The following is a 23,361-nucleotide window of genomic DNA, read 5'->3' on the forward strand; positions in this document are numbered from 1 at the left end:
CCTGTAAACGAGAACTGTATCTGAGAGAGACCCAATAGCTATATCAGGATAGGAATTCTTATCTAAATCCATATTCCCAGCCAGAGAATATCCAAATAATCTGATGTTGTTGGGCATTCCCTCAAGGATCTAAAATGACAAATAAATCAATAAGTGAAAATGGGATGCAGCAGTGATGTCGTTCCACTACGTCAACAAGCATATCCTTTGACCAATAAAACACTGCATAACCAACCTGTGCAGGCTTGGTGTTGATTCCATTAGCAGAACCATGGTAAATGTACACTTTTCCTGCCCCGGCATCAGCGTAGGGTGCTCCAACAGCTATGTCTGTAAAAGAGAAGCCATTTAGCTATGGAATGTTATGACACAAACACAGAAAGGTCAGAAATAAGTACAGACGCCAGGTTCCCACCTTGATAGGAGTCCTGATTGATGTCACCGATGTTCTCCACTGCCAGCCCAAACATTGAGTCTTTGGTTCCATTGAGGCGGATTGGGGTGATCTTGTCCCACTTTCCTGCCTGGTTGATGTAGACATAAACAGCTCCTCCAAAGTCTCCCTCTTTCATGAAGAACTGAGGGGCTCCCACAACAATATCCTGCCACCTGGGATGCAAAAAGTAAAGACCAAATTTGAAACATAAGTTACAATATCCATGTAGGTTTGATGACATAATGCAGGGTTCCCCAATAGGCGGGTGATTTTATACTTAACAAAAATATAAACGCAACAATTTCAAAGATTTTACTTAGTTACAGTTCATATAAGGAAATCAGTCAAATGTGGATTTCACATGACTAGGCAGGGGTGCAGCCAGGCCCACCCACTGGGGAGCCAGGCCCAGCCAATCAGAATGAGTTTTCCCCACAAAAGGGCTTTATTACATACAGAAAAACTCCTCAGTTTCACCAGCTGTCCGGGTCGCTGGTCTCAGATGATCCCACAGGTGAAGAAGCCGGATGTGGATGTCCTGGGCTGGCATGGTTACACGTGTGCTGCGGTAGTGAGGCTGATTGGACGTACTGCTAAATCCTCAAAAACAACGTTGGAGGCGGCTTATGGTAGAGAAATGAACATTAAATTCTCTGGCAACAGCTCTGGTGGAGAACCCTGCAGTTAGCCAGCCAATTGCATGCTCCCTCAAAACTTGAGACATCTGTTGCGTTGTGTTGTGTGATAAAACTGTACATTTTAGAGTGGCCTTTTATTGTCCCCAACACAGGGTGCACCTGAGCAATGATCATGCTGTTTTATCAGCTTCTTGATATGCCTCACCTGTCAGGTGGATGGATTATCTTGTCAAAGGAGAAATGCTCACTAACAGGGATGTACACAAATTTGTGCACAAAATTTGAGAGATATTTTTTGTTGTTGCGCGTATAGTAACATTTCTGGGATATTTTATTTCAGCTCATAAAACATGGCACCAACACTTTACATGTTGCGTTTACATTTTTGTTCAGTATATTTGGCCCCACAAGTTTTCTGAGTAAAAAAAAATAAGTTTTTGCGGGGATATAATTTTCCTAAAATCACCAGGAAATCATTCAAAGTGATTTTAATTCAGGAAATCTGCTCCCAAGTATTCACACTGTGATCGTATCCCAATTAGAGCCCTGCACAGGCATGAATTTTAAACCCGAGCCCTACCCATGCCCACAATGTTCATGCCCTACCCTACCCAGGCCGATTGTTTCTGCCAAATTTAAGGCTCGGCCCGGCCCGGAACCAGAAATAACTTCCTCCATTAGTAAATCCATTAGCTGCTCCTCTCTGTGTGTCACTCACTCCCTGCACGCTGCTCACTCTGCATGCACTCTGCTCATAGCGGCTCTGGGTCTGTAAGTACCCATAGCAACGGCTCCGCTTGGGCTGCTCTGCTCAATGATGAGACATGAAAGCAGTTAGCTGTTAGCTACTTTTCATCACTGTAAACTCCGACAAAACTCAAGGAACATTATAATTTTCGGTGAAATCTCTCCCATCTTATATTTGACGAGGTTGAAGGACTTCTACGACGCAGCAGGGCACGAGCAAATGGCTCAGCTTCAAAATGTTAGTGATCAATTTAGTGATACCCAAGCCCTGCCCATATCCTAGTTATCTATGAAAAAACAGGCCCTACATGGCACTAACCCAATGTATAATGTCGGGGCCGTCAGACTCAGCTTGGGTAGCAGAGCTCTAATCCCAATGTAATCAAGGTTTGAAATGATTCTGTTTATGCCAAATACTGTATCTGTTTGGGATTCTTGAAGTGAATTTGCAGTGTACAAATTATTTATAACTAAGTTCCAGCCCCCCAACCATCCGCTCAAGGAAAAATGGGCCCACGGCTGAATGTAATTGGGGACCCCTGACATAATGTATGGATAAGCCAAAACTGGAAAAGCAGAAGTCAACTTGTGTCACATACCCATCTCCATTCAGGTCGACCACAGCTACATCATATCCAAAAGAAGATGCCAGTCCAGGCCCTTCTAGAATGTACTCTGGGGAGAGTCTTGCGGACGCTTCATTCTCTTTTCTCAACAGGACCACAGCCCCACAGTGATTGGCTCGCGGTGCCCCAGACACAATGGTCAGGCCACGCCCCTTGGTGATGCTATGCCCAGAATCAATGGAAAACCCTGCAACATGAAATAAGAGGAATCTAGGTATATATCTTATACTATGCATAATTCAGAGCATTCATCTTTCATGAATAAATGAGTGAATTTGGGATGTAAAGAAAAACACAAGATGTGAAATATAGTAGTAATGTCATCTTGAAGCAACCAAGAAAACATATGTTGATATACATCTAAGTATCCCAGTAAAAACTGCAGTACATTCAAACATTACGTTGAAATAATTACATGGTAAAAATTCAGATTATAAACCATTCACAAGTTAGTGACCATGTAGATGGAATGGTTAAGAGCGTATGTTTTAACCACCTCAGAAGTCACAAACCTAAGAAACTATTGGTCGTCACATCCAGACTTTTCTCAGGGCTGACCTGTAGAGAAGGCGACTTATACAGAAACTGATCAGCGTTGGCAGCAGACAAACTGGTCATGAACAGGATGCCTAATCACAGAAAACACATAGTTCCCGCAGTCAAGGTTCAGACCTACTGTACCCACCTAAGTAGCTGTTAGCAGGCACAGGGACCAGGTCAGGATCCAAGCGGTTCTCATCTCCAACTTCATAAGGCCCATCATCATAAAATCCCCTTTCCAACAAAGTGTTGTTCTTTTGCTCTACACGTACTATGCCTAGAGTGGTTGAGAGTGAGGGGTGAAAATGTCAACGGAATGGTGCTGGCTTAAATATGCTCAACAAAACAATATGAAATCTTCAACAATAATGACACAAGCAAAATGTAACTGGGTGAATTTCTTTTTTACAGGTGAAAATAAAATTGTTTTGAAGGGCAATCCATGGTTGGACTTCTGAACTAATGAAATGTACCCATTCATTCTCGAAGAATGACTTATAAATGGCTCCTGAGCTTAGCTCAACTGTCGTACCCCATCAGAACCCAAAATATAAGCTTGTTCAATGTTTGTAAACAAAGTAAATGTAAACACACACTGTATAGCCTAAAAACATGGTTAAAACTTGAATTGTGAAATCATAGATGGTCAGTCCTTGCATCCATAGCTCTGTCTTTGAATTTGAGGGTGGTTACATTTATCCAGCCCCATCCCCCGCTTTTTACAGAAACAGTGGTCGGAAGAATGCTTGGTCATTCTTTCAACTGCTGATCTACACTTTAAAGCACAGTAAGGAAATGTCTGATGAAGTATGTTGCAAAGCCTTTCCTTACCTCTAGAGGGCATGTGAATCACAATATACTGCACAGCTCATTCTGCAGAGATTTAAATCTATATATTGTACATCCACTGATTTTGATCGATTGAAGTAAATAGGTTTTGATAACTTACATTTACTTTTCACATTGTACATTTTTTGTCATTTAGCAGATGTTCTCATCCAGAGCGACTTACAATGGCAACTTAATTGCATACCTTATGAACAGACACCCACCTTTCCAGTTGTAGGCGCCAGGCGCTCCAAACACCACGTAATGGTAGTCCTTGGTGAAAGTGGCAGCCAGACCCTGCTGACAGGAGCCAAACCTCTCATGGCCTCTGGCTCTCCCCTCACAGAACCTCCAGTTCCCTCCATCTTCATCAGAGGATGCATCAATAGTGAGGTCCTGACTCAGGATGTAGCAGCGACCTGTGATGTCACGGGACTCCTGAGCAGTGTCCACAAACAGACGTCTCTGATAGCGGTGAGCACAGGTCTGCAATGACGAGACAGCGGAATCAGCATGCAAGGCAGATCCTTAGCTGATGATACTGTAGATCTGACGCAACGTTCTGCACGACAGATATACAAAGCACTATGAACCTGGCTAGTAACACAGCAATGCACAGTATTCTCTGACACCGACTTACCACAATCTTCCCTCCGGGGCCCTGGCTGTTAACTGTCACCCCCATCCACTGGTTCTCCTTGTTCTCAACTCTCACATCCTCTGTGGGAATTTATGTTGATTCTCGCTTTAGAATGAATTTTACTTACAGTATATTGTGGTTAATAAAGCATAATGTTCAACCATATGTTGTGTAAGAAAGAGAAACAGATAGAACCAGATTTGAGTAACACCTCACCTTCATTGTCAAAATCGATGCGGTCACAGTCATCGGATTCGGTGGTGATGTCACAACTGTACAGGCCACCGGTTATGTTGGCTCTCTGGTTAGCCAGTGCTTTGGCTCTTGGTGCTCCAATCAACAGTCTGCAAAAAAAAAAATGTTTTAAGATATTCATGGTCTATAGATGAATGTACTGTGACAATAGCAGATGTCAGAGATGTTTGGTAATCCTATACTGCAGCTGTCATATTCAATAATTCATATTGACCAAAGCGGTCAGTTTAGTAACCCAGAACTGGCCTGGATAACAGACACCATGTCAAACTGGCAAATATAGCACATGCCAACTACTTAATATTCAAACTGCCAGCAATCATAGTACTGTCTCATAGACTTGAAGAAATTGTGAACATGCCATTTGAGATGTGCCACAATTAAAATGTTTTTTTGTATTTCATCTGGCTGTCAGTTAATGTCCTCAGAATAATTATGTTTGTGAACTTCTCATGTTCTGTCTCTGTAGTACAGTAGTCTACTGTGCTGTACAACTAGCACTAGGCAGAGAAACAGTATGATCTCATTTGGAGTATATTCAATCATATGATTGTCCTGTACAACATTAGTTCACTGACCACAACATATCCAAATCAGTGCCTAAGAGAATCTTAACAACCGCAGGGTACAATATCCTGCATGAATACGTTTTAGGGTTGAATAACTTGTAGAGCCATTTATTTATGCCCTATATTTATGCACAATACTTTATAAGAGCTGTGACTGACTGATTTTGCAATTAAATGTAATAGCTTAGGAGGGTTTTTAGGAATTGGCTGTACTTGGCACTTCACTAAATAAAAAAAGCATCCCTGTTAGGCTAACACTATAAAATGGGGAACAAACAGAACAACCACAGTGAGAGACAAACACTTCAGCAGGACCTCTCTGGGTCATATTTTCCAGCCTGAACAGTGAGTGAGAGCCACAGCCACATACTAAGGAACACTGAAAACATGATCAGATGCATCAATGAGAATGGCTAACAATATCGAAGCCTCCCACCATTAGCTCTGACAAATTGAAAACCCTAGTCATTGGCGACTCCATTACCCGCAGTATTAGACTTAAAAATAATCATCCAGCGATCATACACTGTTTACCAGGGGGCAGGGCTAACAACGTTAAGGCTACGCTGAAGATGGTGCTGGCTAAGGCTAAAATTGGCGAGTGTAGAGAGTATAGGAATTTTGTTATCCACGTCGGCACCAACGATGTTCGGATGAAACAGTCAGAGGTCACCAAGCACAACATAGCTTCAGCGTGTAAATCAGCTAGAAAGATGTGTCGGCATTGAGTAATTGTCTCTGGCCCCCTCCCAGTTAGGGGGAGTGATGAGCTCTACAGCAGTGTCTCACAACTCAATTGCTGGTTGAAAACTGTTTTCTGCCCCTCCCAAAAGATAGAATTTGTAGATAAGTGGCCCTCTTTCTGAGACGCACCCACAAACAGGACCAAGCCTGGCCTGCTGAGGAGTGACGGACTCCATCCTAGCTGGAGGGGTGCTCTCATCTTATCTGTGAACATAGACAGGGCTCTAACTCCCCTAGCTCCACAATGAGATAGGGTGCAGACCAGGCAGCATGCTGTTAGACAGCCTGCCAGCTTAGTGGAGTCTGCCACTAGCACAGTCATTGTAGTCAGCTCAGCTATCCACATTGAGACGGGGGCTGTGCCTCGATCCTGGTTGGGAAAAACTAAACATGGCGGTGTTCGCCTTAGCAATCTCACTAGGATAAGGACCTCCTCCATTCCTGCCATTATTGAAAGAGATTTTGATATCTCACATCTCAAAATAGGGCTACTTAATGTTAGATCCCTCACTTCCAAGGCAGTGAACTAATCACTGATCATAATCGTGATGCGATTGGCCTGACTGAAACATGGCTTAAGCCTGATAAATTCACTGTGTTAAATGAGGCCTCTCCTCCTGGTTACACTGGTGACCATTGCACATCCCGCAAAGGTGGAGGTGTTGCTAACATTTACGATACCAAATTTCAATTTACAAAAACTAAAATTACTGTGTTTTCGTATTTTGAGCTTCTAGTCATGAAATCTATGCAGCCTACTCAATCACTTTTTATAGCTACTGTTTACAGGCCTCCTGGGCCGTATACAGCATTCCTCACCGAGTTCCCTGAATTCCTATCTGACCTTGTAGTCATGGCAGATAATATTCTAATTTTTTTATTTAATATTCACATGGAGAAGTCCACAGACCCACTCCAAAAGGCTTTCGGATCCATCATCGACTCAGTGGGTTTTGTCCAACATGTCTCCGGACCTACTCACTGCCACGGTCATACTCTGGACCTAGTTCTGTCCCGCAAAATAAATATTGTGGATCTTAATGTTTTTCCTCATAATCCTGGACTATCGGACCACCATTTTATTACGTTTGCAATCACAAAAAATGATCTGCTCAGACCCCAACCAAGGATCATCAAAAGCCATGCTATAAATTCTCAGACAACCCAAAGATTCCTAGATGCCCTTCAAGACTCCCTCCACCTACCCAAGGACGTCAGAGTACAACAATCGGTTAACCACCTAACTGAGGAACTTAATTGGTGCGGCAGGGTAGCCTAGTGGTTAGAGAGTTGGGCTAGTAACCGAAAAGTTGCAAGTTCAAATCCCTGAGCTTACAAGGTATAAATCTGTCGTTCTGCCCCTGAAGAAGGCTTATTCTTGAAAATAAGAATTTGTTCTTAACTGACTTGCCTAGTTTAATAAATATATATTTTTTTACATTGCGTAACACCATAGATGCAGTCGCACCCCTAAAAACAAAAAACATTTGTCACAAGAAACTACCTCCCTGGTATACAGAAAATACCTGAGCTCTGAAGCAAACTTCCAGAAAATTGGAACGGAAATTGTGCTACACCAAACTGGAAGTCTTTCGACTAGCTTGGAAAGACAGTACCGTGCAGTATCGAAGAGCCCTCACTGCTGCTCGATCATTCTATTTTTCCAACTTAGTCTCCTCAATTAAGAACAATCCCAAATTTGTTTTTAATACTGTCGCAAAGCTAACTAAAAAGCAGCATTCCCCAAGAGAGGATGGCTTTCACTTCAGCAGTCAAAAATGAATTAACCTCTTTGTCAAAAAGATCATGATCATTAGAAAGCAAATTACAGACTCTTCTTTAAATCTGCGTATTTCTCCAAAGCTCAGTTGTCCTGAGTCTGCACAACACTGCCAGGACCTAGGATCAAAGGAGACACTCAAGTTTTTTAATACTATATCTCTTGACACATTGATGAAAATAGTCATGGCATTTAAACCTTCAAGCTGCATACTGAACCCTATTCCAACTAAACTACTCAAAGAGCTGCTTCCTGTGCTTGGCCCTCCTATGTTGAACATAATAAACAGCTCCCTATCCACCAGATGTGTACCAAACTCACTAAAAGTGGCAGTAATAAAGTCTCTCTTGAAAAAGCCAAACCTTGACCCAGAAAATATAAAAAAACTAAAATCGGCCTATATCACATCTTCCATTCCTCTCAAAAAAAAAAAAAAAAGCTGTTGCGCAGAAACTCACTGCCTTCCAGAAGACAAACAATGTATACGAAATGCTTCAGTCTGGTTTTAGACCCCATCATAGCACTGAGACTGCACTCGTGAAGGTGGTAAATGACCTTTTAATGGCATCAGACCAAGGCTCTGCATCTGTCCTCATGCTCCTAGACCTTAGTGCTGCTTTTGATACCATTGATCACCACATTCTTTTGGAGAGATTGGAAACCCAAATTGGTCTACACGGACAAGTTCTGAACTGGTTTCCATCTTATCCGTCAGTCTGTCTCTGTGGATGGTTTGGCCAGTGACAAATCAACTGTAAATTTCGGTGTTCCTCAAGGTTCCGTTTTAGGACCACTATTGTTTTCACTATATATTTTACCTCTTGGTGATGTCATTTGGAAACATAATTTTAAGTTAAGTTTCACTGCTATGCGGACGATACATAGGCGTACATTTCGATGAAACATGGTGAAGCCCCAAAATTGCCGTCCCTGGAAGCCTGTGTTTCAGACATAAGGAAGTGGATGGCAGCAAATGTTTCACTTTTAAACTCGGACAAAACAGAGATGCTAGTTCTAGGTCTTCTGAGATCTTCTGTTGGATCTGACAATTAATCTTCATCTCAAATAAAATTGAAGGACCTCGGCGTTACTCTGGACCCTGATCTCTCTTTTGATGACTATATCATGACTGTTTCAAGGACAGCTTTTTTCCATCTACGAAACATTGCAAAAATCTGAAACTTTCTGTCCAAAAATGATGCATAAAAATGTATCCATGCTTTTGTCACTTCTAAATTAGACTACTGAAATGCTCTACTTCCGGCTACCTGGATGAAGCACTAAATAAACTTCAAGGTTTTACTGCTAACCTACAAAGCATTGCATGGGCTTCCTCCTACCTATCTTTACGATTTGGTACTGCCGTACATACCTACATGTACGCTACGGTCACAAGACGCAGGCCTCCTTATTGTCCCTAGAATTTCTAAGCAAACAGCTGGAGGCAGGGCTTTCTCCCATAGAGCTCAATTTTTATGGAATGGTCTGCCTAGCCATGTGAGAGAAGTCTTTATTGAAGACTCATCTATTCAGTAGGTCCTATGATTGAGTGTAGTCTGGCCCAGGGGTGTGAAGGTGAATGGAAAGGCACTGGAGTGACGGACCGCCCTTGCTGTCTCTGCCTGGCCGGTTCCTCTCTCTCTCCACTGGGATTCTCTGCTTCTAACCCTATTACAGGGGCTGAGTCACTGGCTTACTGGTGCTCTTACATGCCGTCCCTAGGAGGGGTGCTTCACTTGAGTGATTTGAGTTACTGATGTCATCTTCCTGTCTGGGTTGGTACCCCCCTCGGGTTCGTGCCGTGGGGGAGATCTCGTGGGCTATACTCGGCCTTATCTCAAATCAAATCATAGTTTATTTGTCACGTGCGCCGACTACAACAGGTGTAGACCTTACAGTGAAATGCTTACTTACAGGCTCTAACCAATAGTGCAAAAAGGTATTAGGTGAACAATAAGTAAGTAAAGAAATATAAACAACAGTAAAAAGACAGTGAAAAACTGGGTAGTAAGTTGGTGGTTGAAGATATCCCTCTAGTGGTGTGGGGGCTGTGCTTTGGCAAAGTTGGTGGGGTATATATCCTGCCTGGTTGGCCCTGTCCGGAGGTATTGTCAGATGGGGCCATAGTGTCTCCCAACCCCTCCTGTCTCAGCCTCCAGTAATTATGCTGCAATAGTTTATGTGTCGGGGGGCTAGGGTCAGTCTGTTATATCTAGAGTATTTCTCCTGTCTTATCCGGTGTCCTGTGTGAATTTAAGTGTACGCTGTGTATGCTCTCTCTCTCTCTCAGAGGACCTGATCCCTAGGACCATGCCTCAGGACTACCTGGCCTGATGGCTCCATGCTGTCCCCAGTCCACCTGGTCGTACTGCTGCTCCAGTTTCAAATGTTCTGCCTGGGGCTATGGAACCCTGACCTGTTCACCGGACGTGCTACCTTGTCTCGGGCCTGCTGTTTTCGACTCTCTCGCTCTCTCTACCGTACCTGCTGTCTCTAACTCTGAATGATCAGCTATGAAAAGCCAACTGACATTTACTCCTGAGGTATTGACCTGTTGCACCCTCAACCACTGTGATTATTATTATTTGACCCTGCTGGTCATCTATGAACCTTTGAACATCTTGGCCATGTACTGTTATAATCTCCACCCAGCACAGCCAGAAGAGGACTGGCCACTCCTCAGGGCCTGGTTCCTCCCTAGGTTTCTTCCTAGATTTCTGCCTTTCTAGAGAGTTTTTCCTAGCCACCATGCTTCTACATCTGCATTGCTTGCTGTTTGTGGGTTTTAGGCTGGGTTTCTGTATAGAACTTTGTGACATCGGCTGATGTAAAAAGGGCTTTATAAATACATTTGATTCTATTGCATATCTGGGTAACAATATTACATATTGTGCAGCATGTTTGTTGTGTTACATAGATTAAGTAGTATTGTAATGCTATTAGGGAACTATATTGGGGACATAATAGAGTGATAACTGTCCATACACTACAAGTGCTATGTTTAACCGCTTAGGGAGTTTCCACAAAGGGGGGCAGGGAATCCTCTCCACCTTCTTCCTCCACTCTGCATGATTCCACAAGCTATTCCGTGAACCACCTATTGATTCTTTGGATAGGGTCATGGACCTTCATTTACCAAACAAGGACTCCCAAGAGGAAGCTTGTTGGGAAAGGGGAAGATCGAAGCTCAAATTATGTCCCCTCTATCAACAGCCAGTGAAATGCAAATAACAGCTCAGTCAAAACAAAGATGTTAACTACAACTTCACAGAGCGACTGAGCTGTCAGTTCGAAGCGCAGTTCAAGATAGTTGAGGGCTTTCAAAATCATTATTTATTCCAATGTTACTCTTGCACATCACACTCTCACTTAAAGCCTGGGGAAACCAACCCCATAGAGCTGCATTAGAGTGGGAAACAACACACAGGGATTTGTATCTGCAAGTAAAGGTTCTCAGCAGTGCTCCCCATTGATACAGTTGAAGTCGGACGTTTACATACACTTAGGTTGGAGCCATTAAAACTCATTTTTCAACCACTCCACAAATGTCTTTTTAACAAACTAGAGTTTTGGCAAGTTGGTTAGGACATCTACTTTGTGCATGACACAAGTCATTTTCCAACAATTGTTTATTTCACTCATAATTCACTGTATCACAATTCCAGTGGGTCAGAAGTTAACATACAGCAAGTTGACTGTGCCTTTAAAAAGCTTAGAAAATTCCAGAAAATTATGTCATGGCTTTAGAAGCTTCTGATAGGCTAATTGACATCATTTGAGTCAATTGGAGGTGTATCCATGGATGTATTTCAAGGCCTACCTTCAAACTCATTGCCTCTTTACTTGACATCATGGGAAAATCAAAAGAAATCAGCCATGACCTGAGAAAAAAAAATTGTAGACCTCCATAAGTCTGGATCATCCTTGGAAGCAATTTCCAAACGCCTGAAGGTACCACGTTCATCTGTACAAAAATAGTACGCAAGTATAATCACCATGGGACCACGCAGCCGTGATACCGCTCAGGAAGGAGACACGTTCTGTCTCCTAGAGACGAATGTACTTCGGTGCGAAAAGTGCAAATCAATCCCAGAACAACAACAACGGACCTTGTGAAGATGCTGGAGGAAACAGGTACAAAAGTATTCTATATCCACAGTAAAACGAGAACTATATCGACATAACCTGAAAGGCCGCTCAGCAAGGAAGAAGTCACTGCTCCAAAACTGCCATAAAAAAGCCAGACTACAGTTTGAAACTGCACATGGGGACAAAGATCGTATTTTTTGGAGAAATGTCCTCTGGTTTGATGAAACAAAAATTGAACTTTTGGCCATAATGATAATCGTTATGTTTGGAGGAAAAAGGGTGAGGCTTGCAAGCCGAAAAACACCATCCCAACCGTGAAGCACGGGGGTGGCAGCATCATGTTGTGGGAGTGCTTTGCTGCAGGAGGGACTGGTGCACTTCAAAATAGATGGCATCACGTGGAGGGAAAATTATATGGATATATTGAAGCAACATCTCAAGACATCAGTAAGGAAGTTAAAGCTTGGTCGAAAATGGGTCTTCCAAATGGACAATGACCCCAAGCATACTTCCAAAGTTGTGGCAAAATGGCTTAAGGACAACAAAGTCAAGGTATTGGAGTGGCCATCACAAAGCCCTGACCTCAATTCCATAGAAAATTTCTGGGCAGAACTGAAAAAGTGTGTGCGAGCAAGGAGGCCTACAAACCTGACTCAGTTACATCAGCTCTGTCAGGAGGAATGGGCCAAAATTCACCCAACTTATTGTGGGAAGCTTGTGGAAGGCTACCTGAAACATTTGACCCAAGCTAAACAATTTAAAGGCAATGCTACCAAATACTAATTGAGTGTATGTAAACTTCTGATCCGCTGGGAATGTGATGAAAGAAATAAAAGCTGAAATAAATCATTCTCTCTACTATTATTCTGACATTTCACATTCTTAAAATAAAGTGGTGATCCTAACTGACCTAAGACAGGGATTTTTTACCAGGATTAAATGTCAGGAATTGTGAAGAACTGAGTTTAAATGCATTTGGCTAAGGTGTATGTAAACTTCTGACTTCAACTGTAGTTGTAAAATTTGGCAAGTCACTGAAGGGTAACATCGGCATTCACACGCAGCACTCCAGCCTTTGCGTACAAAGTCTAGATGACACATGAAAACAAGCTGCTCATTTCTGAAGGAGAAAATGTATATATATTTTAAAGTACTTATAGATAAGCACCTTATTCCCCTGTTATAATGATTACCCAACAGCTTCTGATCTAGATAAACTAATAGGGAACAATTAAGCAATTAGACACAAGCAAGGCTGGACTTTGTTAGCTTAGAGTCCACAAGACAAAAAGTCAAAAGTGCTACTGGTAGTTGAGAACTTTGACAGTCATGGAACTTGCCTGACGACTCATCCTGAATTTAATTTCGCGGCTGTATCGATCGCTCCATACATCAGTCTGAACCCGCTAACCTAGAAGTAGTTTGTGCTGACGTAAAAATTACGTGATTCATGATTCGTGTAGACCGGCTCTGGCCCAGCGCATCGGTTTCTTGAACCAAACAGGTTTGAATGTGTTCACATTCTAGAAGTCCTCGGGGAGGAAGCAAATCCAGACTCATCGTGGAGAAGAAATGTTAGTGGGCGTGGCGTTTGGCCGGAGCGATGTGGATGGGTAGCCAGGCAAAGACGGAATTGCCAACAAGTTACACTTAGGGGAAAGGAGACTCATTTTCCAAGTACAACAAGATTTGAAACGGTTCAATGCATCGGAAATTAACTTTTTAGGACACATTATCAAAAAATAACATTGCAAATCTACTGCCCTCTGTTCCTCTAAAACAGAAACCACCAGGTTATAGCATCAAGTTAGCTGTGCTACTAAGTACATGGAGAGCCATCATATTCCTATCCATGTCAAGAAGTCTAAGACAGTAGGATTGGTTACAGACTAGGGCTAGGAGGGCTGGCAATATTTACAGCGTGTCCATAAAAACAAGTGGAAAAGTGACAATTTCATGCAGCGCTAATGGGAAGTTTTAAAACCCACAAAAAGTAGTAATGCAGTTGATAATGGCAGGGATTTTGAGAGCAGAAGTGCAGCTTATCCATTCATGACACACAGTGCCCATGGAATGAGAGATGTGCCTTTTGTGCCGGTGAATCTCGTATTTAGAAACATTAAAAAACTATTGGTTTCCCCCCATTTAATTTCATTTGATTCAAAACCAACCATAGCCTACCCTCCCCTTAATCATGGCTGGTTTAGCAGCATAGCATATAGTGTGTCTTTTTATTTTGAATATTAGCCAAAAGAAGCCTATGAATTTAGGGGTTTTAAAATGTTCTACTGAGACTGCTTTAAATATTTTGGAGCTTTTTGCCCTCATGCTTTTTCATTACTCACAATCCACATCCCTGCATTTTGCTTGTTCACGTAGGCTATCCATCCCCCTTTTGGAAGAGCACCCCTCATCCGATTACCAAAGACACACTCCTCAAATACTATTCAGTCCTCCTATAATTTTGGGGAGAATCTGCCACACACATAGGCAACGATAATTGACAGGAGCCTAGTATTTAGTACAGACGTGCAAATGTTATGTGCAAAGACATTTAAGCCTACGCGTGCACACAATGCCATGAAATTACTATATATATATATATATATATATATATATATATATATATATATATATATATATATATATATAGTATATATATAATATATATATAATATCTACTTAGAAATATTGTTGTTGGTTGTTTTTCGTTTAATTAAAAACCAAACTTCCCTGGCTTCGAATGCAATTCCATCTGTTATTTCTGCAGAAGTGCAAATACATTATGATCTGTAAGATGGTTCTATGATGTTTATAAAACATGATTTTATAAACCAAAGTTTTTAATGTGCGTAAAACCCTCCATAGTCTAAGTTGCCTTGTCTGTATTATACACCCACAGGGAGCAATTATGGTGCCTGTAACTGTATCTAGACATAGCCTAAATAAAACAAGTTGTTGTTAAGTTCTTTTTTTTAGGCATTATCAATAGCCTAGTGAATTTAATCTTGCTTATGTCCATATCCAGACTGCAATTTACAGTAGGGCTAGCCCCTATATCAGTGTGAATGCTATACTGTAGCCTATGTTTAACTATGTATTTCCACACTGAACCAATGCAATTAGAAGACTGGACTGCAAACATGTTCAACATATTTAGCAAATATGGGGCAGGCTATTTAACGAAGGAGGCTATAAGGGACTAACTTTCAAATTGGAGTTGATGACAAAGCAATACATAAAATACCGTAAATACACAACATGAAGCAACCACATATTTAGCCATGGAGCACGTTCTGTTTGGCTAGTGAGGGGCCAAGCCTTCACACACCCACGAGTTGTTTATTCTCCAAAACCCAGCCCTTTCACGGCATCGCCAGCTACTACGCCCATAATTCCAATTGTGAAAATAGTTCAAATATTTCTGACACACCCCTGAACCTATAACGCTACCACCAGCGCTACGATTTACAATTGCACTAGGCCTGTTAAAATAGAGCCCAACGTGTAAATTATTAGTGGTGGCCAAACTGTGGTTGTATCCCGTGACCTTGCTGACCTTTTTCCCCAAATGTTGTGTGATGCTGACCCTACAGCTGTGCACTCAAAGTCCCCAGAACCACTGCAGCTGTTCTAACTGTGTCTGTTTACCTACACCAACACTTGGCACTGGTCTAGAGTTGGCTTGTTACACCAGCCAGGCCATAACAACATTTGGCAAAAGTGTGTGGTTTTTCAAACCACCAGGGCCTGAGCTCCTCTATCACTGCTAATAAATCAGTGTCTCAGTCTCTACCCAGGAGATTATAACCTGCCTTTGAGCTTTACTGGGACATAGCCAACTGCCAGGCTTCTGAGAAATTCCAAGCTTCTGTTTTTCCATCAAAGATCATGAAATGTAAACCTCCTGTGCTAGTTCCAGGCCCTGGATCTCCTGCCCTGTAGGGCCCCGAGTTGGCTGTCACTCTAGGTCTGCAGTCCCTGCTCCTAGCCAGTTCGCAGCCCCCAACCTCAGCCGGTGCACATCCACCTGTCCTAGCGCTAAGCTCCCAGTTCCCTGCTTAGCTAGGCTTGCAGTCCTCTGTCTTAGTAGTAGGCCCTGAGTTTCCTGCCCGGCTAGGCCCTCAGCCTAGTGACCTGGGGGAACCACTGTTCACTGACCCATGGGCCTGCTGTCTCCAGTTCTGGGAGGCAGCCCCACCTCCTGCACTGGAAGACCCTTGGCCCTCACACCTGGGAAATCACCTGACCTCATCTCTGGGGCCCAGCCTGCCCCTGCCTTCAGATCTCTGATGAGCCTCGCCCAAAGGTCTCCACCTGCTCCACCATGGGAGCCATCATCTTCAGCAGTAGGGAGAAGTCACTAACTCAGTGCCCAGGACTGGGCCCCAGCGGCCTTCAACCAGCTGAGCTAGAGGATCTTCCACCACCCCGTGGCATCCCATGGAATGACCAGACACTGTTCCTGCGACGTTGTGCAACCTCCTCGTGGGGTGGCCCCTACGGCCTTACGTGCCTTAAAGCCAGCACCCTCATGGCCCCCATGGTCCTCTAAAGTGCCACTTGCTATCAGCTGCCACTCTAGTTTGGCCAGATGCACAGTAGGACTGGACCCCACTTTGTCTGGTTCCTTAGCTGCTCTGACTCTCTGCCCTGGCTGTCCTGCTGGATAGGACAAGGCACTTAAAGACTATGCCCCACATTGAGGCATTTCCGAAGTTGTTTGGATTTCCGTAAGAAATCCAGGGGCGGCTGTAAAAAAGGCCATTCCTTTCAGCCAATCAGCAGGTTTGAATGGTCATTTGGACTCTGGCTCCACCCACTGTAGCTCAGTGTTTTTTAGTCTTCGACAGAAGATGCCAGTCTGGCTGGCGACCGAGTTTTCAGTGTTCATTTTAGAAGTGTTGTGTGTGCATTGACAATGTAAGTTGGGGCTTTATATTGTTGGGGATTGTTTATGATGATTACTGCATGCTACTGAAACCTGAATAATGTTGGTTATCTTGTTACATCTATAACGTAGTTGTTCTGTCGCCAGTTGGTATCATTGTTTACCTGTTTAACTAATACATATCGTCAGTACAGAATTGCCAGTTAATATGACTTTTACATGGCTGTATTTACTCTATATGACCAAAAGTATGTGGACACCTGCTCGTCGAACATCTCATTCCAAAATCATGGGCATTAATATGGAGTTGGTCCCCCTCTTGTTGCTATAATAGCCTCCATTCTTCTGGGAAGCCTTTCCACTAGATGTTGGAACATTGCTGCGGGGACTTGCTTCCATTCAGCCACAAGAGCATTAGTAAGGTCACGCACTGATGTTGGGCGATTAGGCCTGGCTCGCAGTCAGGGTTCCAATTCATCCCAAAGGTGTTCGATGGGGTTGAAGTCAGGGCTCTGTGCAGATCAGTCAAGTTCTTCCACACCGATCTTGACAAACCATTTCTGTATGAACCTCGCTTTGTGCACGTGGGCATTGTCATGCTGAAACAGGAAAGGGCCTTTCCCAAACTGTTGCCACAAAGCTGGAAGCACAGAATCGTCTCGAATGTCATTGCATGCTGTAGCATTAAGATTTCCCTTCACTGGAGCTAAGGGGCCTAGCCCGAACCATGAAAAACAGCTCCAGACCATTATTCCTCCTCCACCAAACTTTACATTTGACACTATGCATTCAGGCAGGTAGCGTTCTCCTGGCATACGCCAAACTCAGATTCATCCGCCGGACTACCAGATGGTGAAGCGTGATTTATCACTCCAGAGAACGTGTTTCCACTGCTCCAGAGTCCAATGGCGGCGAGCTTTACACCACTCCAGCCCACGCTTGGCATTGATGATCTTAGGCTTGTGTGTGGCTGCTCGGCCATGGAAATCCATTTCATTAAGCTCCTGATGAACAGTAGTTATTGTGCTGATGTTGCTTCCAGAGGCAGTTTGGAACGCGGTAGTGAGTGTTGCAGCCGAGGACAGACAATTTTTACATGCTACGTGCTTCAGCACTCTGCAGTCCCATTCTGTGAGCTTATGTGGCCTACCACTTCATGGCTGAGCCGTTGTTGCTTCTAGACATTTCCACTTCACAATAACAGCACTTACAGTTGACCATGGCAGCTCTAGCAGGGCAGAAATGTTACTTACTGACTTGTTGGAAAGGTGGCATCATATGACGGTGCCACATTGTAAGGCCATTCTACTGCCAATGTTTGTCTATGAAGATTGCATGGATGTGTGCTCGATTTTATACAGCTGACAGCAATGAGTGTGGCTGAAATTGCCGAATGCACTAATTTGAATGGGTGTCCACATACTTTTGTATATATAGTGTATTATCATGAGTATGTTGTGCATGTTACTATTACTGGAAGATAATGTGTTATATGCCAGATAAAGTTAGTAAATTAGTAGAAGACTCTAAACGGCCTGGTGCACTCTGCATGCACACTTGATTTATAGCCTATCAGATAAGATCTCTAGCTGGCCAGAGAGAGAGGGCCATCAATTCTGACTGGCAGCAGTAATTAGCCTCTCTCTCTGCCAAGATGTTGACATCTCATCTTTAGTTGTGTGAATTGGTGTCTGCAATGATAATGATAGGCTATGTAGTCTACAGTCAGTAACGGTGTGTGGGTAAAATCACTTGGGAAGCCAAGTCCCCCCAAAAAAGCTATTTTTCAACCTGTTGTGACAATTGCGTTGTTTGCTCTATAACCTGTTAGTTCATAAGCCTTGCGGACGTGATATACTGTATAGGCCTAAGGCAGAGAAAATAATTAGAATAAATTTAACCACACCTTTGTTTCATCACAAAACCGGAGAGCAACCTTTGTCCGGTGAAGTCAAAATCAAATCAAATTGTATTTGTCACATGCGTCGAAAATGCAGTTAAGAAAATATGTACTAAATTAACTAAAGTTAAAAAAAATAAGTACAAAAATAAGTAACAATAATGAGGCTATATACAGAGGGTACGGGTACCGAGTCAATGTGCTGGGGTACAGGTTAGTCAAGGTAATTTGTACATGTAGGTAGGGGTAAAGTGACTATGAATAGATAATAAACAGCGAGTAGCAGCAGTGTAAAAACAAAGGGGGGGTGTCAATGCAAATAGTCCGGGTGGTCATTTGATCAATTGTTCAGCAGTCTTATGGCTTGGGGGTAGAAGCTGTTAAGGAGCCTTTTGGACCTAGACTTGGCGCTCCGGTACCGTTTCCGTGCAGTAGCAGAGAGAACAGTCTATGACTTAGGTGACTGGAGTCTTTGACATTTTTTGGGGACTTCCTCTGACACTGCCTAGTATATAGGTCCTGGATGGCAGGAAGCTTTGCCCCAGTGATGTACAGGGCTGTACGCACTACCCTCTGTAGCGCGTTACGATCGGAATGCCGATGCTCTCGATGGATCTGGGGACCCATGCCAAATCTTTTCAGTCTCCTGAGGGGGGAAAGGCGTTGTCGTGGTCTCTTAATGATTTTCTTGGTGTTTGGACCATGATAGTTTGTTTGTTGGTGAAAGCATATTGCATGTAACAAACATAACCTACAGCATGGTCAAGGAAATTAATGTTTCCAACATTTTAGAACCACGGAGAGTTACCGCAAGTCGCAAAGAAAACAGGAGCTGCCTACACTATTCCAACACCATTTCAACATCATCAAATCACCTATGCTTAGTCTGATACAGTGACAACTAAAATATTCCAAAAACAATTTAGTCCAATCAACTTAAGCTAAATATGATATGGCTGTCCATGGTTCTGATGTGTGTGTATTTGTGTAAGTAGAAAAAACATGTTGACTCACTCTACTTGTAGAGAAAAGCCAACGCCATCCTCCTCTCTTTCATGTTGACGAAACAGTCTTTGACTCTGTCATACAGTGCACGCTTTTAGTTTTTGTTGTCCTAGGCTACCTGGCTAAAATGCTTGCTCGCTAGCCTAACTTCTTATCATGGGCAATGTTAGCTAGTTAACATTAGCCTTCTACATCTTGCTACATATTGAACTTCCATCATCTCAGTCCAGGGGCGCTATGTATAAATTTACAGTTGGATCGCCGTTATAATCATTGGCCAGTAAGGAGTATTAAGTAAAACCACAAGTCCAAATCCCTATCTCCATCCATAGCTAATTTAGGAAAGGGCCAATCTTAGCTAGCTAGCTAGCCACCAGAGGACAACAACACAAGGTCCAGATGTATACAGAACGGTGCATTTATGATGTGTGTGTGTGTGTGCAACTCTGTGGTGGTGACCAAGAGCCAATAAAACTCTGAATATGGACACATCTGCCTGGTTTTTGCCAGACCGCCTGTAGTGGGCAGATCTAAGTCAATCAGCACATAGCGGGTAAGGGCTCAGAAGTCAACTGCTCAGATGTGCTCCAGCTAGCCATTTTTTTCAATAGTAAATACCTCTTACCTACAGGGTGTTGGATGAACTTAGACTTGATGGATTGTTAATGATCTAATATATGCAATGATTGGGCTGCCATGTTTTTAAATGGTGCACAATGCACTATACTTACACAGATGTTTGACAGTTAAAATCCCAGTGGGTTCTGTCTGGACCACTGCCCTTAGCACTCCTGTTCTAAACCAATAACTAACCTTGACTCATGTCACACGTAGCCACTCTCACTGTTGGGAAAACAACAGGTCACAGATCATTGCTCTTTTCACGGGAATAAATCTCAACTATCAAAGAATGGATCACAGCTTCATAGTGAAAACCATGGTCACACCACTGAAGATACCAGAGTTGTTATTTAGTAGAATGACAACCGTTTGTTTTGTAGATCAGGGTTTATAACCATGTTATGAACTCATTCAATAAGTGCACCAGGCTGGAGTCATTGGTGAAAGGAAATATTGACAGTAAGAACCCCAGACAAAGTACACTGAACAAAAATATAAACACAACATGTGAAGTGTTGGCCCCAGAAAGATCCCAGAAATGTTCCATACGCACTAAAAGCTTATTTCTCTCAAATGTTGTGCACACATTTGTTTACATCCCTGTTAGTGAGTATTTCTCCTATTGCCAAGATAATCCATTCACCTGACAGGTGTTGCATATCAAGAAGCTGATTAAACAGCATGATCATTACACAGGTGCACCTTGTGCTGGGGAAAGAAAAGGTCAAATGTACAGTTTTGTCACACAATACAATGCCACAGATGTCTCAAGTTTGAGGGAGTGTGCAATTGGCTGGCTGACTGCAGGAATGTCCACCAGAGTTGTTGCCAGAAAATTTTATGTTAATATATCTACCATAAGCCACCTCCACCTTTGTTTTAAAGAATTTGGCAGTACATCCAACCGGTCTCACAACCGCAGACCACATGTATGGCGTTGTGTGGGTGAACGGTTTGCTGATGTCAACGTTGTGAACAGAGTTACCCATGGTGGCGGTGGGGTTATGGTATGGGCAGGCGTAAACTACGGACAATGAACACAATTGCATTTTATCGATGGCAATTTGAATGCACAAAAATACTGCGATGAGATCCTGAGGCCCACTTTTTTCAAGGTATCTGTAAACCAACAGATGCATATCTGTTCTCCCAGTCATGTGAAATCCACAGATTAGGGCCTAATGAATTTATTTCAATTGACTGATTTCCTCATATGAACTGTAACTCAGTAAAATCTTTGAAATTGTTGCATGTTGCGTTTATATTTTTGTTCAGTATAATACTGTTTGACCACTTGACACTGCAAAAAGGCTTCTGAAATGACAACAGTAATATTATACTTTTTAAATAACAGCTAGGCATGCATTACAGTGTCCAATACTGTGAAAAGGGGTTTGATAGATATCCCTTGAGTAGTCACTTGTTACTGGGGATTTAGAGTCACTTTCTTTTGAACAAATTCAATTGACATGCAAGATTTCTCGAGTGACAAAGCTTGTTACCTCTGGTTTTCCATTGTTAATTTGTAGCAAGGTCTCTGTCAAAGGGCATTCTTAAACACACAATGCCTGGCCCCACGCTCTACTGAATATAAATCCTCACTGTGCTCTTACTACAGCGCATTCAACATGTAGGTCTACAAAACATTGGGAGTAAAAATCTTCAAAATTCCTTAACGTAATTTCTACAAGTATTTAAAATCTGACAACGAATCTGTCATTATTCCCATGTAGGAAAAGCAATGGATAATTTAGCTACATAAAGTTGCTTTTAATTAGGAAAAGTTCTCAACAAAACGTATTAGTTTTAAATGTACATATTCACCTCCGTCGACAAGAAAACGGTCCCATAAGAATTTGGCCAATGAACCTGCTACCATGCTTCGAGTGATGGATGATCCAACTATGCGTAAAGTGGAGACGTAAAAGAAGTAGCTAACCAACCCAAAATAAGTGCAATAAATGCAACAGAATTTATACGGCAACAACAACACAAACAAAACAAAAATCTTACATTGTTTTATCTGAAGGATTAAGTTGCCGGTGCATGGCTAGAGAGAATCCAAATAAACTGCCCGGTTCTCCGTCTTTCCTCAGGACATTCAAGGTATCCAGGTTGAAGCCTGATATATGGGTCCATTCTAGCAAACAAATAAGTGCCACATGAATTGGAAAATATATTCTCGGGTGCACCATTGCGTTAGCACCTAAGGGTACCACTATAGTTCAATGCTGTGCTGGTTGTTCCACTACCCCTCGCTCAGGATTCGCTGCTGAATTCCATGACCTGCTGAATGCTTCTGTTGTTATCCCGGGTTTACGGATTAGTAATCGTGCACTACAGCGCGCCTCCTCTGCTCCCTACGCCCTTTACGTCACCACACAAATCCCTAACAGTTTTCTAACTTTGGGGTTTGATTTGACCTCCAGTCTCTGCCCATTTCAGTTGTCTTCATTCATTCCAGTTCACATTAGAGTTAACATTTGATAAAATATACATGGTGTCATTAAATTAAATCAAAGTACACTGTAGCCAATATTGATCAGAAATGGCTATTTGGTAACCAGACTGGACTGAGAGGTACATTAAGTCTACTCATCAACATGTACAGTATATTTATCAATAATCACACTCTTATGGCCAGAAATGATCATCAAAAGAGGCCCATGTGTCTTAGGGCATCTAGCTAATAATGTACGAGTGGCCAGGGCTTTTAGTCTTTGCAGACAGTAAATGTAATGGTTGGACGCGGATGGACATGTGAAGCTAATCAATTGGACAAATGAACCTCCCAAATCCAGGTGGACAAAGAGGTAGGTAGGATTGGCACTGACTCGACACTCTGCCTCAAGCCTTTTGTGTTCGTTAAGCTGCAGGGAATGGAGCCTCTCAAATTCAAACTCCATAAGAAAACATGAAGAGTCAGGGAACGTCTTGTGTCACACTAGTTTGCCAAGTTGATTAAAATGTTTAAAGCTTCTTAAAACAAGGAATATTTTTGAAAGACAATGGTCAATTTGATGGGCTCCTTAATCATTCATCCAAAAAAGAA

General features: G+C 42.6%; 1 protein-coding gene across 2 annotated transcripts in view; it reads right to left on the reverse strand.

The window, feature by feature from the left end:
* Nucleotides 1–22,593, reverse strand: part of LOC120064390 (integrin alpha-6-like) — a 33,010-nt gene extending 10,417 nt beyond the window's left edge. For both annotated transcript variants that reach the window (XM_039014937.1, XM_039014938.1), the window contains exons 1-9: nt 22,323–22,593; nt 4,672–4,799; nt 4,456–4,535; nt 4,040–4,301; nt 3,133–3,264; nt 2,421–2,634; nt 416–609; nt 236–330; nt 2–129 (exon numbers count right to left, since the gene is read on the reverse strand). In XM_039014937.1, the coding sequence (XP_038870865.1) occupies nt 2–129; nt 236–330; nt 416–609; nt 2,421–2,634; nt 3,133–3,264; nt 4,040–4,301; nt 4,456–4,535; nt 4,672–4,799; nt 22,323–22,504 (1,415 nt within the window). In that variant the 5' untranslated portion in view covers nt 22,505–22,593. The remainder of the gene's footprint in view (nt 1; nt 130–235; nt 331–415; nt 610–2,420; nt 2,635–3,132; nt 3,265–4,039; nt 4,302–4,455; nt 4,536–4,671; nt 4,800–22,322) is intronic.
* Between the last annotated feature and the right edge of the window lie 768 nt (nt 22,594–23,361).

Source organism: Salvelinus namaycush, chromosome 19, assembly GCF_016432855.1.
Source record: "Salvelinus namaycush isolate Seneca chromosome 19, SaNama_1.0, whole genome shotgun sequence".
Taxonomy (NCBI): domain Eukaryota; kingdom Metazoa; phylum Chordata; class Actinopteri; order Salmoniformes; family Salmonidae; genus Salvelinus; species Salvelinus namaycush.